This window comes from Coregonus lavaretus (assembly GCF_964263955.1).
Source record: "Coregonus lavaretus genome assembly, contig: HAP1_SCAFFOLD_102, whole genome shotgun sequence".
NCBI classification, from domain to species: domain Eukaryota; kingdom Metazoa; phylum Chordata; class Actinopteri; order Salmoniformes; family Salmonidae; genus Coregonus; species Coregonus lavaretus.
The window spans coordinates 1,341,834-1,360,010 of NW_028159396.1; the positions used below are offsets into that span (position 1 = coordinate 1,341,834).

The 18,177-nt window shown below is 49.3% G+C and overlaps 1 protein-coding gene across 1 annotated transcript; it reads right to left on the reverse strand.

The window, feature by feature from the left end:
- Positions 1 to 807: 807 nt before the first annotated feature.
- Positions 808 to 14,502, reverse strand: LOC311122915 (protein sidekick-1-like; the record flags this gene model as incomplete). The annotated part of the gene is made up of 9 exons (XM_084197217.1): positions 808 to 1,206; positions 1,420 to 1,552; positions 2,959 to 3,079; positions 6,066 to 6,203; positions 7,545 to 7,709; positions 9,324 to 9,449; positions 9,813 to 9,974; positions 12,969 to 13,106; positions 14,316 to 14,502. Coding segments are annotated over 9 exons (1,506 nt in total), but the record flags the coding sequence as incomplete, so codon positions are not given.
- Positions 14,503 to 18,177: the final 3,675 nt, after the last annotated feature.

Genomic DNA, 18,177 nt, shown 5'->3' on the forward strand with positions numbered 1-18,177 from the left:
TGTGTCTGTGAAACGATGTGACCCTGAAAACCGTCCCGTTGGATATCGGCCTGTTACTCCGCACTTCTCAGTTCCACCTTGTCTGGTTCCTAGCTGTGACATCACTGTTCCATTCTGTGACCTTACTGTTCCATTCTGTGACCTCACTGTTCCATTCTGTGACATCACTGTTCCATTCTGTGACTTTACTCTTCCATTCTGTGACATCACTGTTCCATTCTGTGACATCACTGTTCCATTCTGTGACATCCCTGTTCCATTCTGTGACAGTGCAGAACTACACACACTCCAGAGAGATGTGGAATGTGTGTGTGTGTGTGTACACAGTGACATCACAATAGTAAATCTATGATCTGGAAACACACATTGACACGGTGATGTGATAGGAGCATGAACTAAGAGGACAGAGAGGGACAAGTGTTTCCTGTTCAGTGGGGCATGGAGAAGGGAAGGAGGGAGGTGTGTGGGTGTGGACAGTCTTTTCTCTTGGTTCTACACTCCACCTCTACATCTCCTCCTTCCTCCTCTCCCTCCATCCTCCTCTATCCTCCTCTCCTCTTCCTCCATCCTCCTCTCCTCTTCCTCCTATCCTCTCCCTCCATCCTCCTCTCCCTCCATCCTCCTCTCCTCTTCCTCCATCCTTCTCTTCCTCCACCATCCTCTCCCTCCCTACATCATCCTCTCCCTCCATCCTCCTCTCCTCTTCCTCCATCCGCCTCTTCCTCCACCATCCTCCCTCCATCATCCTCTCCCTCCATCCTCCTCTTCCTCCACCCTCCTCTCCCTCCATCCCTGTGTCCTAACAAAGTAGTGGGCTCCAAACCGTCCTCTGCTCCGCCCTCTGTGTGTGCATGTGTGCAGGTGCACGTGTCAGACAAAGGACGAGAACCCCGTGACGGGCGTGCGTGAGCCTGGTGGATTAGTATTGGGGTTGGCGTGTGTGTGTGTGTGAGGGAGTGTGTGTGTGTGCGCGGGCAGCCCAGTGGGTGTATATGCTCCTCCTGTGCTGTGCTGTGTGACCACGGTCTGGTAGTACGGTTCTGCTCCGTCAGCGCTGGAACACTCCTCGTAGGCATACGGTGGACTTAACCCCTTCAGCCCTTTAGGCTGTCTCTTCCAGCTGTTATAGTAGGTTGGATCTGACATGTAGTGGTTAACAAAGGAATGTTTAGGATGATGATCATCCTCATAGTCACTGTTAGTTCCCTACAGAGACAGACAGAGAGACAGAGAGAGACAGAGAGAGAGAGATAGACAGAGAGAAAGACCGAGAGAGACAGAGAGAGAGAGAGAGACAGAGAGAGAGACAGAGACAGACAGAGACAGAGAGAAAGAGAGAGAGAGATAGAGAGAGGATTAGTTGGGGAGTGTGTGTGTTAATGTGTGTGTGTGTGTGTGTGTGTGTGTGTGTGTGTGTACCTCAGACTCTGATATCTCAGTAGGTTTCTCTGTGAGTGTGGTGCTCTCTGTGAGGACGGCTCCGTTGTTGTAGTTATCACACAGGTCTTCATCAGAGTAGTGGAGGCCGCCCGGACTGGGCCTGGGGGGGGACCTACATACACACACAGGCTAAATCAGCTTTAACCTCTTACTGCAGTGGGCTAAATCAGCTTTAACCTCTTACTGCAGTGGGCTAAATCAGCTTTAACCTCTTACTGCAGTGGGCTAAATCAGCTTTAACCTCTTACTGCAGTGGGCTAAATTAGCTTTAACCTCTTACTGCAGTGGGCTAAATCAGCTTTAACCTCTTACTGCAGTGGGCTAAATTAGCTTTAACCTCTTACTGCAGTGGGCTAAATCAGCTTTAACCTCTTACTGCAGTGGGCTAAATCAGCTTTAACCTCTTACTGCAGTGGGCTAAATTAGCTTTAACCTCTTACTGCAGTGGGCTAAATCAGCTTTAACCTCTTACTGCAGTGGGCTAAATCAGCTTTAACCTCTTACTGCAGTGGGCTAAATCAGCTTTAACCTCTTACTGCAGTGGGCTAAATCAGCTTTAACCTCTTACTGCAGTGGGCTAAATCAGCTTTAACCTCTTACTGCAGTGGGCTAAATCAGCTTTAACCTCTTACTGCAGTGGGCTAAATCAGCTTTAACCTCTTACTGCAGTGGGCTAAATCAGCTTTAACCAGGGTCATGTTTTCTATCTCTTCTTTGTCTGGTCTTAATTTTTATATAGGTGACGTTCCACTATCTGTAAACAAACGGTGCTTTACACAAGAACTAACTGATATCTTCTTTCCCCTGTCTCTCTCTCTCCCTGTCTCTCTCCCTGTCTCTCTCCCTGTCTCTCTCTCTCTCTCTCTCTCTCTCTGTCTCTCTCTCTCTCTCTCTCTCTCTCTCTCTCTCTCTCTCTCTGTCTCTCTCTCTCTCTCTCTCTCTCTCTCTCTCTCTCTCTCTCTCTGTCTCTCTCCCTGTCTCTCTCCCTGTCTCTCTCTCTCTCTCTCTCTCTCTGTCTCTCTCTCTCTCTCTCTCTCTCTCTCTCTCTCTCTCTCTCTGTCTCTGTCTCTCTCTCTCTCTCTCTCTCTCTCTCTCTCTCTGTCTCTCTCTCTCTCTCTCTCTCTCTCTCTCTCTCTCTCTCTCTCTGTCTCTCCCTCTCTCTCTCTCTCTCTCTCTCTCTCTCTCTCTCTCTCTCTCTCCCTCTCTCTCTCTCTCTCTCTCTCTCTGTCTCTGTGTCTCTGTGTGTCTCTCTCTCTCTCTCTCTCTCTCTGTCTCTCTCTCTCTCTCTCTCTCTCTCTCTCTCTCTCTCTCTCTCTCTCTCTGTCTCTGCCTCTCTCTCTCTGTCTCTCTGTCCCCCCACCCATCCCTCTCCTCCCTCCCTCCCTCCCTCCCTCCCTCCCTCCCTCCCTCCCTCCCTCCCTCCCTCCCTCCCTCCCTCCCTCCCTCCCTCCCTCCCTCCCCTCCCTCTCTCCTCTCCTCCCGCCCGCCCTCCCTCTCTCCCTCTCTCCATCCCTCTACCTGGTTCCATTCTTCTTGAGGAAGGTGCTCTTGTTGTTCAGAGTTCTGCTGTTGAGTTCCAGAGCTGTGAATCCTCCATTGTCCAGGGTTACGGACTCCTCCACCGTAGACACATGCTTTCCTGAGAGAGAGAGCGAAAAGGGAGAGAGATTATTTTTCCAGTGAAACAGAAGAAGTCAGGTGTGAGGACTTTCCTCCATCTCACATCTCACATCATTCTTGTCCGTCTCTCCTCTCCTCATTCCATTTCAGACCCCCCTCTTTCCCCCTCTCTCTCTCCACCTCTCCTCTCCTCCTCTCTCCTCCTCTCCTCTCCTCTCTCTTCTCCGGTGGTTGCCAGGGTTTCCATGGTAACAGATTAGAAGTGTGTCCTGATGTGACCCATCGTTTGGCCCAGAGTGTTATTCACTTTGGCAAGAAGGAGGACCCACACACCCTCACTACGAGTCCCTCTACACCCAGAACAAGATGTTTCTTTGTGAACCCCTTCATGTGCTACTATACATACACACACACACACACACACACACACACACACACACACACACACATACAGTGAGGGAAAAAAGTATTTGATCCCCTGCTGATTTTGTACGTTTGCCCACTGACAAATAAATGAACAGTCTATAATTTTAATGGTATGTTTATTTGAACAGTGAGAGACAGAATAACAACAAAAAAATCCAAAAAAACGCATGTCAAAAATGTTATAAATTGATTTTCATTTTAATGAGGGAAATAAGTATTTGACCCCCTCTCAATCAGAAAGATTTCTGGCTCCCAGGTGTCTTTTGTAGAGGTAACGAGCTGAGATTAGGAGCACACTCTTAAAGGGAGTGCTCCTAATCTCAGATTGTTACCTGTATAAAAGACACCTGTCCACAGAAGCAATCAATCAATCAGATTCCAAACTCTCCACCATGGCCAAGATCAAAGAGCTCTCCAAGGATGTCAAGGACAAGATTGTAGACCTACACAAGGCTGGAATGCGCTACAAGACCATCGCCAAGCAGCTTGGTGAGAAGGTGACAACAGTTGGTGCGATTATTCGCAAATGGAAGAAACACAAAATAACTGTGAATCTCCCTCGGCCTGGGGCTCCATGCAAGATCTCACCTCGTGGAGTTGCAATGATCATGAGAACGGTGAGGAATCAGCCCAGAACTACACGGGAGGATCTTGTCAATGATGTCAAGGCAGCTGGGACCATAGTCACCAAGAAAACAATTGGTAACACACTACGCCGTGAAGGACTGAAATCCTGCAGCGCCCGCAAGGTCCCCCTGCTCAAGAAAGCACATATACATGCCCGTCTGAAGTTTGCCCATGAACATCTGAATGACTCAGAGGAGAACTGGGTGAAAGTGTTGTGGTCAGATGAGACCAAAATTGAGCTCTTTGGCATCAACTCAACTCGCCGTGTTTGGAGAAGGAGGAATGCTGCCTATGACCCCAAGAACACCATCCCCACCGTCAAACATGGAGGTGGAAACATTATGCTTTGGGGGTGTTTTTCTGCTAAGTGGACAGGACAACTTAACCGCATCAAAGGGACGATTGATGGGGCCATGTACCATCAAATCTTGGGTGAGAACCTCTTTCCCTCAGCCAGGGCATTGAAAATGGGTCGTGGATGGTATTCCAGCATGACAATGACCCAAAACACACGGCCAAGGCAACAAAGGAGTGGCTCAAGAAGAAGCACATTAAGGTCCTGGAGTGGCCTAGCCAGTCTCCAGACCTTAATCCCATAGAAAATCTGTGGAGGGAGCTGAAGGTTCGAGTTGCCAAATGTCAGCCTCGAAACCTCAATGACTTGGAGAAGATCTGCAAAGAGGAGTGGAACAAAATCCCTCCTGAGATGTGCGCAAACCTTGTGGCCAACTACAAGAAACGTCTGACCTCTGTGATTGCCAACAAGGGTTTTGCCACCAAGTACTAAGTCATGTTTTGCAGAGGGGTCAAATACTTATTTCCCTCATGAAAATGCAAATCAATTTATAACATTTTTGACATGCGTTTTTCTGGATTTTTTTGTTGTTATTTTGTCTCACTGTTCAAATAAACATACCATTAAAATTATAGACTGATCATGTCTTTGTCAGTGGGCAAACGTACAAAATCAGCAGGGGATCAAATACTTTTTTCCCTCACTGTACTTACATACACAGCAACATTACATGACAAAGAAGTACAATATGCTGCTGCACAGCGAAGACAGACAGACAGACAGACAGACAGACAGACAGACAGACAGACAGTCCTAGACAGACAGACAGACAGACAGACAGACAGACAGACAGACAGACAGTCCTAGACAGACTGACAGACAGACAGACAGACAGACAGACAGTCCTAGACAGACAGACAGACAGACAGACAGACAGACAGACAGACAGACAGACAGACAGACAGACAGTCCTAGACAGACAGACAGACTGACAGACAGTCCTAGACAGACAGACAGACTGACAGACAGTACTAGACAGACAGACAGACTGACAGACAGTCCTAGACAGACTGACAGACAAGTCTGTGCTGCAGGTCATGTCCTGTGTGTTAGGTGTGTGTTTACCTGTGCTCCAGGTCCTGTCCTGTGTGTTAGGTGTGTGTTTACCTGTGCTCCAGGTCCTGTCCTGTGTGTTAGGTGTGTGTTTACCTGTGCTCCAGGTCCTGTCCTGTGTGTTAGGTGTGTGTTTACCTGTGCTCCAGGTCCTGTCTGTCTGGGGCGGCAGGTAGCTTAGTGGTTAAGAGCGTTGTGCCAGTAACCGAAAGGTCGCTGGTTCTAATCCCCAGAGCCGACTAGGTGAAGAATCTGTCGATGTGCCCTTGAGCAAGGCACTTAACCCTAATTGCTCATGTAAGTCGCTCTGGATAAGAGCGTCTGCTAAATGACTAAAATGTAAATGTAAAATGTCTGTACTGTGTGTTAGGTGTGTTTACCTGTGCTCCAGGTCCTGTCCTGTGTGTTAGGTGTGTTTACCTGTGCTCCAGGTCATGTCCTGTGTGTTAGGTGTGTTTACCTGTGCTCCAGGTCCTGTCCTGTGTGTTAGGTGTGTGTTTACCTGTGCTGCAAGTCCTGTACTGTGTGTTAGGTGTGTGTTTACCTGTGCTGCAGGTCCTGTACTTGCGGTTGTGTCCGTGCAGCAGGAGGCCGAACACCAACACGAGGATCATGATCAGACCAATCAGAGCAAGGACCAACAGGAACCACCACTCCTCATAGAACGGACCGTCCCACAGCGCTATGGAGACACATCACATCCCTGTTATGAAGACCTTTATAGCCAGCCTGGTGAAAGGCTGCTGGTATTACTGTTAAAGCTGGAGCTGCTTCAGGCTGACACTAGATGGCAGCACAGTGTTACACAACAGAGACTGGGTTACTGTGAGTGTGTGTGTGTGTGTGTCAGGTAAATAATAATAATAATAATATAATAATATGGTGTATGTGTGTGTGTGTGACAGGTGTGTGTGTGTGTGTGTCGGGTGTATGTGTGTGTGTGTGTTGGGTGTATGTGTGTGTGTGTGTGTCACGTGTGTGTGTGTGTGTGTCGGGTGTATGTGTGTGTGTGTGTGTTGGGTGTATGTGTGTGTGTGTGTTGGGTGTATGTGTGTGTGTGTGTTGGGTGTATGTGTGTGTGTGTGTGTCACGTGTGTGTGTGTGTGTGTCGGGTGTATGTGTGTGTGTGTGTTGGGTGTATGTGTGTGTGTGTGTTGGGTGTATGTGTGTGTGTGTGTGTCACGTGTGTGTGTGTGTTGGGTGTATGTGTGTGTGTGTGTTGGGTGTATGTGTGTGTGTGTGTGTCATGTGTGTGTGTGTGTCACGTGTATGTGTGTGTGTCAGGTGTGTATGTGTGTGTGTGTGTGTTGGGTGTATGTATGTATGTGTGTGTGTGTGTGTGTGTGTGTGTGTGTGTGTGTGTGTCGGGTGTATGTGTGTGTGTGTGTGTGTGTGTGTGTGTCGGGTGTATGTGTGTGTGTGTGTTGGGTGTATGTGTGTGTGTGTGTGTGTGTGTGTCAGGTGTGTATGTGTGTGTGTGTGTGTTGGGTGTATGTGTGTGTATGTGTGTGTGTGTGTTGGGTGTGTGTGTGTGTGTGTGTGTGTGTCAGGTGTGTGTGTGTGTTGGGTGTATGTGTGTGTGTGTGTGTGTTGGGTGTGTGTGTGTGTGTGTGTCAGGTGTACGTGTGTGTATGTGTGTGTGTGTGTTGGGTGTGTGTGTGTGTGTGTGTTGGGTGTGTGTGTGTGTTGGGTGTGTGTGTGTGTGTGTGTGTGTGTGTCAGGTGTATGTGTGTGTATGTGTGTGTGTGTGTTGGGTGTGTTTGTGTGTGTGTGTCAGATGTATGTGTGTGTATGTGTGTGTGTTTTGGGTGTGTGTGTGTGTGTGTGTCAGGTGTATGTGTGTGTATGTGTGTGTGTGTGTTGGGTGTGTGTGTGTGTGTGTGTCAGGTGTATGTGTGTGTGTGTGTTGGGTGTGTGTGTGTGTGTCAGGTGTATGTGTGTGTATGTGTGTGTGTGTGTTGGGTGTATGTGTGTGTGTCAGGTGTATGTGTGTGTGTGTATGTGTGTGTGTGTGTGTGTTTACCGGCGAGCGCGGTGGATGGCGTGCTGGGTTCTCCATAACCGTAGCGATTGACAGCGATGACACGGAACTCATATCCGACCCCTGACCTCAGACGGTCCATCTCCACGGTTACCGACCTACTGTTGGGGGGGAGGAGCCTGACAAACGAGTCCCACATCCCTTCATCTGAAGAGAGAGAGAGAGGGGGGAGGAGAGAGGGGGTAGTGAGAGAATGTAAAAGGAAGTGTAAATATCATTAGAGAGAAGGAGAGGGGGGAGAAGGAGAGGGAAGATAGAAGGAGAGGGAAGATAGAAGGAGAGGGGGGAGAAGGAGAGGGAAGATAGAAGGAGAGGGAAGATAGAAGGAGAGGGGGGAGAAGGAGAGGGAAGATAAGGAGAGGGAAGATAGAAGGAGAGGGAAGATAGAAGGAGAGGGAAGATAGAAGGAGAGGGGGGAGAAGGAGAGGGGGGAGAAGGAGAGGGGGGAGAAGGAGAGGGGAGATAGAAGGAGAGGGGGGAGAAGGAGAGGGAAGATAGAAGGAGAGGGAAGATAGAAGGAGAGGGGGGAGAAGGAGAGGGGGGAGAAGGAGAGGGGGGAGAAGGAGAGGGGAGATAGAAGGAGAGGGGGGAGAAGGAGAGGGGAGACAGAAGGAGAGGGGGGAGAAGGAGAGGGAAGATAGAAGGAGAGGGGAGATAGAAGGAGAGGGGGGAGAAGGAGAGGGAAGATAGAAGGAGAGGGGAGATAGAAGGAGAGGGAAGATAGAAGGAGAGGGAAGATAGAAGGAGAGGGGGGAGAAGGAGAGGGGGGAGAAGGAGAGGGGAGATAGAAGGAGAGGGGGGAGAAGGAGAGGGGAGATAGAAGGAGAGGGGGGAGAAGGAGAGGGAAGATAGAAGGAGAGGGGAGATAGAAGGAGAGGGGGGAGAAGGAGAGGGAAGATAGAAGGAGAGGGGAGATAGAAGGAGAGGGAAGATAGAAGGAGAGGGAAGATAGAAGGAGAGGGGAGATAGAAGGAGAGGGGAGATAGAAGGAGAGGGAAGATAGAAGGAGAGGGAAGATAGAAGGAGAGGGAAGATAGAAGGAGAGGGGGAGAAGGAGAGGGGGGAGAAGGAGAGGGGAGATAGAAGGAGAGGGAAGATAGAAGGAGAGGGAAGATAGAAGGAGAGGGAAGATAGAAGGAGAGGGGGGAGAAGGAGAGGGGGGAGAAGGAGAGGGGAGATAGAAGGAGAGGGGGGAGAAGGAGAGGGGAGATAGAAGGAGAGGGGGGAGAAGGAGAGGGAAGATAGAAGGAGAGGGAAGATAGAAGGAGAGGGAAGATAGAAGGAGAGGGGGGAGAAGGAGAGGGAAGATAGAAGGAGAGGGGGGAGAAGGAGAGGGAAGATAGAAGGAGAGGGGAGATAGAAGGAGAGGGGAGATAGAAGGAGAGGGAAGATAGAAGGAGAGGGGAGATAGAAGGAGAGGGGAGATAGAAGGAGAGGGAGATAGAAGGAGAGGGGAGATAGAAGGAGAGGGGGGAGAAGGAGAGGGAAGATAGAAGGAGAGGGAAGATAGAAGGAGAGGGGAGATAGAAGGAGAGGGGAGATAGAAGGAGAGGGGAGATAGAAGGAGAGGGGGGAGAAGGAGAGGGAAGATAGAAGGAGAGGGAAGATAGAAGGAGAGGGAAGATAGAAGGAGAGTGAAACAGAGAACACACACACAGACACACTGACACACACCACAGACACACACACAGACACACCACAGACACACACACACACACACACACACACAGACACACCACACACACATATTCGCTTGCTCACCTGAGGGACGAGCCTCGATGACGTATCCTATGACAGGTCCCGCCCCTGCATCTCCCTCCGACCAATGAATGGTCAGCGCCGAGGAGGACTTGGTGACTGACATCTCCATGGGTGAACCAGGGGTGCCTGGGGGGAGAGGGAGGAGCCATTCCTCACAGATCATTTAAACACAGAGACCTGTAGAGGGTGATGTTGGGGATGTTGAACACCTCACTCCTCACACCCCACACACACACACCCTACACACACACACCTCACACACACCTCACACACACACCTTACACACACACCTCACACCCCACACACACACACCTCACACACACACCTCACACACACACCTCACACACACACACACCTTACACACACCTCACACCCCACACACACACACCTTACACACACCTCATACCCCACACACACACACTTCACACACACCTCACACACACACACACCTCAAACACCCCACACACACACACCTAACCCCCCCCTTACCCTGTAGAGGTTGTGAGGTGATGTTGCAGTGTGCTGCAGGTCCGTAGCTGACTGTTCTGGCCTGGACACTGAAGCTGTAGGTTACTCCTTTAGACAGGTCTCTGACCTTTAACCACCGCTGCCAGCTACCCTTCACAACCACCGTCACCACCCGACTCACACCTACACACACACACACACACACACACACACACACACACACACACACACACACACACAGGACACACAGATTAAGTACACTTTAAAACATTTTTAGCAAACACTATTAAACAACTTCAACTTGTTTTGTGTGTCAGCAACATTTTCCTCATTATCATCATGTAAATGAGAAAGGGTGCAGGCAGCAGGCTTTTGGCCAGCCTAGTGGAGTCTGCCACTAGCACAGTCAGTGTAGTCAGCTCAGCTGTCCCCGTTGAGACCGTGTCTGTGCCTCCATCTAGGTTGAGCAAAAACTAAACATGGTGGTGTTTGCCTTAGCAATCTCACTGGAATAAAGACCTCCTCCATTCCTGTCATTATTGAAAGAGGTTGTGATATCTCACATCTCAAAATAGGGTTACTTAATGTTAGATCCCTCACTTCCAAGGCAGTTATGGTCAATTAACTAATCACTGATCATAATCTTGATGTGATTGGCTTTGACTGAAACATGGCTTAAGCCTGATGAATTGACTGTGTTAAATGAGGCCTCTCCTCCTGGTTACACTAGTGACCATATCCCCCGCGCATCCCGCAAAGGCGGAGGTGTTGCTAACATTTACGATAGCAAAAATGACTGCGTTTTCGTCTTTTGAGCTTCTAGTCATGAAATCTTTGCAGTCTACTCAATCACTATTTATAGCTACTGTTTACAGGCCTCCTGGGCCGTATACAGAGTTCCTCACTGAGTTCCCTGAATTCCTATCGGACCTTGTAGTCATGGCAGATAATATTTTAATTATTGGTGACTTTAATATTCACATGGAAAAGTCCACAGACCCACTCCAAAAGGCTTTCGGAGCCATCATCGACTCAGTGGGTTTTGTCCAACATGTCTCCGGACCTACTCATTGCCACAGTCATACCCTGGATCTAGTTTTGTCCCGTGGAATAAATATTGTGGATCTAAATGTTTTTCCTCATAACCCTGGACTATCGGACCACCATCTTATTATGTTTGCAATCGCAACAAATAATCTGCTCAGACCCCAACCAAGGACCACCAAAAGCCGTGCAATACATTCTTGGACAACCCAAAGATTCCTAGAGGCCCTTCCAGAATCCCTCCACTTACTCAAGGATGTCGGAGTACATAAATCTGTTAACGACCTAACCGAGGATCTAAATGTAACATTGCGTAATACCCTAGATGCAGTCGCACCCCTAAAAACAAAAAACATTTGTCACAAGACATCTGCTCCCTGGTATACAGAAAATACCCGAGCCCTGAAGCAAGCCTCCAGAAAATTGGAACGGAAATGGCGCTCCACCAAACTGGAAGTCTTCCGACTAGCTTGGAAAGAAAGTACAGAGCAATATCGAAGAGCCCTCACTGCTGCTCGATCATACCAACCTAATTGAGGAGAATAAGAACAATCCGAAATGTATATTTGATACTGTCGCAAAGCTAACTAAAAAGCAGCAGTCCCCAAGAGAGGATGCCTTTCACTTCAGCGGTGATGAATTCATGAACTTCTTCGACGAAAAGATCATGATCATTAGAAAGCAAATTACGGCGTATTTCTCCAAAGCTCAGCTGTCCTGAGTCTGCACAAAACTGCCAGGTCCTGGGATCAATGGAGACACTCAAGTTTTTAAATCCTGTATCTCTTGACACATTCATGAAAATAGTCATGGCCTCTAAACCTTCAAGCTGCATACTCGACCCTATTCCAACTAAACTACTGAAAGAGCTACTTCCTGTGCTTGGCCCTCCTATGTTGAACATAATAAACGGCTCCCTATCCACTGGACGTGCACCAAACTCACTAAAAGTGGCAGTAATAATGCCTCAGGACTACCTGTCCTGATGACTCCTTGCTGTCCCCAGTCAATCAATCAATCAATCAATTTTATTTTATATAGCCCTTCTTACATCAGCTAATATCTCGAAGTGCTGTACAGAAACCCAGCCTAAAACCCCAAACAGCTAGTAATGCAGGTGTAGAAGCACGGTGGCTAGGAAAAACTCCCTAGAAAGGCAAAACCTAGGAAGAAACCTAGAGAGGAACCAGGCTATGAGGGGTGGCCAGTCCTCTTCTGGCTGTGCCGGGTGGAGATTATAACAGAACCATGCCAAGATGTTCAAAAATGTTCATAAGTGACAAGCATGGTCAAATAATAATCAGGAATAAATCTCAGTTGGCTTTTCATAGCCGATCATTAGAGTTTAAAACAGCAGGTCTGGGACAGGTAGGGGTTCCATAACCGCAGGCAGAACAGTTTAAACTGGAATAGCAGCAAGGCCAGGCGGACTGGGGATAGCAAGGAGTCACCACGGCCGGTAGTCCCGACGTATGGTCCCAGTCCACCTGGTCGTGCTGCTGCTCCAGTTTCCACTCTTCTGCCTGCGGCTATGGAACCCTGACCTGTTCACCGGACGTGCTACCTTGTCCCAGACCTACTGTGTTCAACTCTCTGTCTCTACCACACCTGCTATTTCAACCTCTAAATGCCCGGCTATGAAAAGCCAAGTGATGTTTACTCCTGATGTACTGACCTGTTGCAACATCTACAACCACTGTGATTATTATTAGAACCCTGCTGGTCATCTATGAACGTTTGAACATCTTGGAGAAAAATCTGGCCTTAATGGCCATGTACCGTTATAATCTCCACCTGGCACAGCCAGAAGGGGACTGGCCACCCCTCAGAGCCCGGTCCCTCTCTAGGTTTCTTCCTAGGTTTCTGCCTGTCTAGGGAGTTTTTCCTAGCCACCGTGCTTCTACATCTGCATTGCTTGCTGTTTGGGGTTTTAGGCTGGGTTTCTGTATAGCACTTTGTGACATCTGCTGATGTAAATAGTGCTTTAAAAATACAATGTGATTGATTGATTGATGTCCAGACAGGTGTGTGTGTGGGTGGGTGTTTGCTAGGTGTGTGTGATTGATAAAATGTGATTGATTGATTGATTGATTGATGTCCAGACAGGTGTGTGTGTGTGTGGGTGTTAGTTACCCTGTACAGGCTGTGTGGGTTGGTAGACCACCCTGTACCCCTCCACTACCCCGTTAGAAGTGCTGGGCGCCCCCCAGGTGACGTTGACACTCCATCCTGTCACCTCCGAAAACGACAGGAAACTAGGCTGGCTTGGGGCTGGGGGGAGGGTGGAGGAGAGGGAGAGTAGGTTATAGAGGTGTTCATTACATTCATTACATCTAGATATTCGACTTTAACTCACAGAAACACTGCAGACCTGGGTTCAGATACTATTAGATTTACTTTAATTATTTGCATGTCTGCTTTAGACTGACACTTTTGGGACTGTTCTATTTGTTCCATTGCAACAGGCTCCATCATTATCAAGCCCATCTAAAGTATTTTAAATGATTTCAAATCATATTTGAATCCAGGTCTAACACATACGCATGCCGGGGTTCGCTGGGTGGGTTAGGGGTTAGGGGTTAGGGAACCTACCAGCCTGTAGGGTCTTGGCCCCCGGGGTTAGGGGTTAGGGCTACCAACCTGTAGGGTCTTGGCGCCCCAGGGTTAGGGGTTAGGGGTTAGGGAACCTACCAGCCTGTAGGGTCTTGGCCCCCGGGGTTAGGGGTTAGGGGTTAGGGAACCTACCAGCCTGTAGGGTCTTGGCCCCCGGGGTTAGGGGTTAGGGAACCTACCAGCCTGTAGGGTCTTGGCGCCCCAGGGTTAGGGGTTAGGGAACCTACCAGCCTGTAGGGTCTTGGCCCCCGGGGTTAGGGGTTAGGGGACCTACCAGCCTGTAGGGTCTTGGCGCCCGGGGTTAGGGGTTAGGGAACCTACCAGCCTGTAGGGTCTTGGCGCCCCAGGGTTAGGGGTTAGGGGACCTACCAGCCTGTAGGGTCTTGGCGCCCGGGGTTAGGGGTTAGGGAACCTACCAGCCTGTAGGGTCTTGGCGCCCCAGGGTTAGGGGTTAGGGAACCTACCAGCCTGTAGGGTCTTGGCGCCCCAGGGTTAGGGGTTAGGGAACCTACCAGCCTGTAGGGTCTTGGCGCCCCGGGGTTAGGGGTTAGGGGTTAGGGAACCTACAGCCTGTAGGGTCTTGGCGCCCCGGGTTAGGGGTTAGGGGTTAGGGGTTAGGGAACCTACAGCCTGTAGGGTCTTGGCGCCCCGGGGTTAGGGGTTAGGGGTTAGGGAACCTACCAGCCTGTAGGGTCTTGGCGCCCCGGGGTTAGGGGTTAGGGGTTAGGGGTTAGGGAACCTACCAGCCGGTAGGGTCTTGGCGCCCCGGGGTTAGGGGTTAGGGGTTAGGGGTTAGGGAACCTACCAGCCTGTAGGATCTTGGCGCCCCGGGGTTAGGGGTTAGGGGTTAGGGGTTAGGGAACCTACCAGCCTGTAGGGTCTTGGCGCCCCGGGGTTCGCTGGGTGGGCCGTCTCCAGCCGTGTTGAAGGCAGACAGTGTGACGAGGTAGGACGTGTAACACGTGAGGTTGACCAGACGAACACGTGTGTCAGGAACAAACACCACCGTCACCTTCTCTGTCTGGTTCTGTCTGTCACGCTGCCAGTAGTGCATCTGATCACATCACAGGAAACAGGAAGAAGTCACACACAGGAAGAGACGTGAGACCAACAGGATGTATTTATTTTCTACTGAGACAATGGTTCCTTTCTGACTCCCTACCCTTGTCCCTGAAGTGTACACTTGCTCACTCCCCACATATGGAGCAATGTGGAGCAATATGGAGCAATGTGGAGCAATGTGGAGCAATGTGGAGCAATATGGAGCAATGTGGAGCAATATGGAGCAATGTGGACTAATATGGAACAATGTGGAGCAATATGGAGCAATGTGGAGCAATGTGGAGAAATGTGGAGCAATATGGAGCAATGCGGAGCAATATGGAGCAATATGGAAGTATATTCCAGGTAATATGCTGTTGAGGTGACTTGTCATGTATCCTCTAGCAACATGACCTGATGCACCCAGCAGAATGATGTTGTGATGTGAGATCAGCCAGTCACTGTAATGGACAGCTGTTATGGCATTATTACTGGACTGGAATATTCTAATAGAAGAAAAAACCTTCAAAACCTCAACTCTCCAAAAGTCATTTCACCATCTGACACTCTTCTTTGCTTCTCTCATCTCCCTCTCTCCATATCTCTCCCTCTCTCCATATCTCTCCCTCTCTCTCCCTCTCTCCATATCTCTCCCTCTCTCTCCCTCTCTCCCTCTCTCCATATCTCTCCATATCTCTCCCTCTCTCCATATCTCTCCCTCTCTCCATATCTCTCCCTCTCTCCATATCTCTCCCTCTCTCTCCCTCTCTCCCTCTCTCCATCTCTCCATATCTCTCCCTCTTTCCATATCTCTCCCTCTCTCCATATATCTCCCTCTCTCCATATCTCTCCCTCTCTCCATATCTCTCCCTCTCACCATATCTCTCCATATCTCTCCCTCTCTCCATATCTCTCCCTCTCTCCATATCTCTCCCTCTCTCCATATCTCTCCCTCTCTCCATATCTCTCCCTCTCTCCATATATCTCCCTCTCTCCATATCTCTCCCTCTCTCCATATCTCTCCATTCTCTCCCTCTCTCCACATCTCTCCATATATCTACCTCTCTCCATATCTCTCCCTCTCTCCATATCTCTCCCTCTCTCCATATCTCTCCCTCTCTCTATATCTCTCCATATCTCTCCCTCTCTCCATATCTCTCCATATCTCTCCCTCTCTCCATATCTCTCCCTCTCTCCATATCTCTCCATATCTCTCCCTCTCTCCACATCTCTCCCTCTCTCCATATCTCTCCCTCTCTCCATATCTCTCCCTCTCTCCATATCTCTCCATATCTCTCCCTCTCTCCATATCTCTCCCTCTCTCCATATCTCTCCCTCTCTCTATATCTCTCCATATCTCTCCCTCTCTCCATATCTCTCCATATCTCTCCCTCTCTCCATATCTCTCCCTCTCTCCATATCTCTCCATATCTCTCCCTCTCTCCACATCTCTCCCTCTCTCCATATCTCTCCCTCTCTCCATATCTCTCCCTCTCTCCATATCTCTCCATATCTCTCCCTCTCTCCATATCTCTCCCTCTCTCCATATCTCTCCCTCTCTCCATATCTCTCCGTATCTCTCCCTCTCTCCATATCTCTCCCTCTCTCCATATCTCTCCATATCTCTCCCTCTCTCCACATCTCTCCCTCTCTCCATATCTCTCCCTCTCTCCATATCTCTCCCTCTCTCCATATCTCTCCATATCTCTCCCTCTCTCCATATCTCTCCCTCTCTCCACATCTCTCCCTCTCTCCATATCTCTCCCTCTCTCCATATCTCTCCCTCTCTCCATATCTCTCCATATCTCTCCCTCTCTCCATATCTCTCCCTCTCTCCATATCTCTCCCTCTCTCTATATCTCTCCATATCTCTCCCTCTCTCCATATCTCTCCATATCTCTCCCTCTCTCCATATCTCTCCCTCTCTCCATATCTCTCCATATCTCTCCATCTCTCCATATCTCTCCCTCTCTCCATATCTCTCCCTCTCTCCATATCTCTCCCTCTCTCCATATCTCTCCATATCTCTCCATATCTCTCCCTCTCTCCATATCTCTCCATATCTCTCCCTCTCTCCACATCTCTCCCTCTCTCCATATCTCTCCCTCTCTCCATATCTCTCCCTCTCTCCATATCTCTCCATATCTCTCCCTCTCTCCATATCTCTCCCTCTCTCCATATCTCTCCCTCTCTCTATATCTCTCCATATCTCTCCCTCTCTCCATATCTCTCCATATCTCTCCCTCTCTCCATATCTCTCCCTCTCTCCATATCTCTCCATATCTCTCCCTCTCTCCACATCTCTCCCTCTCTCCATATCTCTCCCTCTCTCCATATCTCTCCCTCTCTCCATATCTCTCCATATCTCTCCCTCTCTCCATATCTCTCCCTCTCTCCACATCTCTCCCTCTCTCCATATCTCTCCCTCTCTCCATATCTCTCCCTCTCTCCATATCTCTCCCTCTCTCCATATCTCTCCATATCTCTCCCTCTCTCCATATCTCTCCCTCTCTCCATATCTCTCCCTCTCTCTATATCTCTCCATATCTCTCCCTCTCTCCATATCTCTCCATATCTCTCCCTCTCTCCATATCTCTCCCTCTCTCCATATCTCTCCATCTCTCCATATCTCTCCCTCTCTCCATATCTCTCCCTCTCTCCATATCTCTCCCTCTCTCCATATCTCTCCATATCTCTCCATATCTCTCCCTCTCTCCATATCTCTCCCTCTCTCCATATCTCTCCATATCTCTCCCTCTCTCCACATCTCTCCCTCTCTCCATATCTCTCCCTCTCTCCATATCTCTCCCTCTCTCCATATCTCTCCATATCTCTCCCTCTCTCCATATCTCTCCCTCTCTCCATATCTCTCCCTCTCTCTATATCTCTCCATATCTCTCCCTCTCTCCATATCTCTCCATATCTCTCCCTCTCTCCATATCTCTCCCTCTCTCCATATCTCTCCATATCTCTCCCTCTCTCCACATCTCTCCCTCTCTCCATATCTCTCCCTCTCTCCATATCTCTCCCTCTCTCCATATCTCTCCCTCTCTCCACATCTCTCCCTCTCTCCATATCTCTCCCTCTCTCCATATCTCTCCCTCTCTCCATATCTCTCCATATCTCTCCCTCTCTCCATATCTCTCCCTCTCTCCATATCTCTCCCTCTCTCTATATCTCTCCATATCTCTCCCTCTCTCCATATCTCTCCATATCTCTCCCTCTCTCCATATCTCTCCCTCTCTCCATATCTCTCCATATCTCTCCCTCTCTCCACATCTCTCCCTCTCTCCATATCTCTCCCTCTCTCCATATCTCTCCCTCTCTCCATATCTCTCCCTCTCTCCATATCTCTCCCTCTCTCCATATCTCTCCATATCTCTCCATCTCTCCATATCTCTCCCTCTCTCCATATCTCTCCCTCTCTCCATATCTCTCCCTCTCTCCATATCTCTCCATATCTCTCCATATCTCTCCCTCTCTCCATATCTCTCCCTCTCTCCATATCTCTCCATATCTCTCCCTCTCTCCACATCTCTCCCTCTCTCCATATCTCTCCCTCTCTCCATATCTCTCCCTCTCTCCATATCTCTCCATATCTCTCCCTCTCTCCATATCTCTCCCTCTCTCCATATCTCTCCCTCTCTCTATATCTCTCCATATCTCTCCCTCTCTCCATATCTCTCCA